The 650-nt window shown below is 43.5% G+C and overlaps 1 protein-coding gene across 1 annotated transcript; it reads left to right on the top strand.

The window, feature by feature from the left end:
• Window positions 1–650, top strand: LOC120128422 (non-specific lipid-transfer protein 1-like). The gene is made up of 2 exons (XM_039146097.1): window positions 1–411; window positions 500–650. Exons 1-2 carry the CDS (start codon window positions 74–76, stop codon window positions 507–509), a joined length of 348 nt encoding a protein of 115 aa, XP_039002028.1. The 5' UTR covers window positions 1–73; the 3' UTR covers window positions 510–650.

Raw genomic sequence — 650 nt, 5'->3', positions numbered from 1 at the left:
TAAAGCAAAACAATTTCCTCTCATCTTCTAAACTTATCTCCTTTTGTTTTTTTTCTTTTTGAAGAAATTCGCCATGGCTGGTCTTAAGCTTGTTTATGCTATATTGTTGAGCTTGTTGGTGGTTTCTCCGATCGCCACAACCGCCCTAACATGCGGAGATGTGTCGTCGAAGATGGCCGCCTGCGTACGATACTTGCAGAACGGGGGAACCGTGCCGGTGCTTTGCTGCAATGGCGTTCGAGGCCTGAATGGCATTGCTCGAACCACCCCGGACCGCCAAACTGCATGTAGGTGCTTGCAAAATGCAGCTAGGTCCATCCCCAACATTAAGCCTCCATTGGCCGAGAGCCTCCCGGGCAAATGCGGCGTCAATATTCCTTACAAGATCAGCACCTCCACTAACTGCAACAGGTAAGTATATTGGTATAATTACATATTTAGTCCTTCTATTTAAACTTTCTATAATCTATTTCTTTTTTCTTTTGCCTTTTTCTTATAGTGTGAAGTGAGATGTATGAAGGCCAGGGGTTTAAAGAGGCATGCAGGAGCTACACATGTATACCATATAGAAGTAATGTATGAATAAAGATGCTGGGTTGCTTCCAAAAATCTAAAAATTAATCTCCACTTTGGTTTAGCGGGGCTTGTCT

Source organism: Hibiscus syriacus, unplaced genomic scaffold (assembly GCF_006381635.1).
Source record: "Hibiscus syriacus cultivar Baekdansim isolate YM2019G1 unplaced genomic scaffold, ASM638163v2 tig00110480_pilon, whole genome shotgun sequence".
Taxonomy (NCBI): Eukaryota; Viridiplantae; Streptophyta; class Magnoliopsida; order Malvales; family Malvaceae; genus Hibiscus; species Hibiscus syriacus.
Note: the sequence above shows the minus strand (reverse complement) of the source record. Positions and strands in the feature narration are given on the sequence as shown.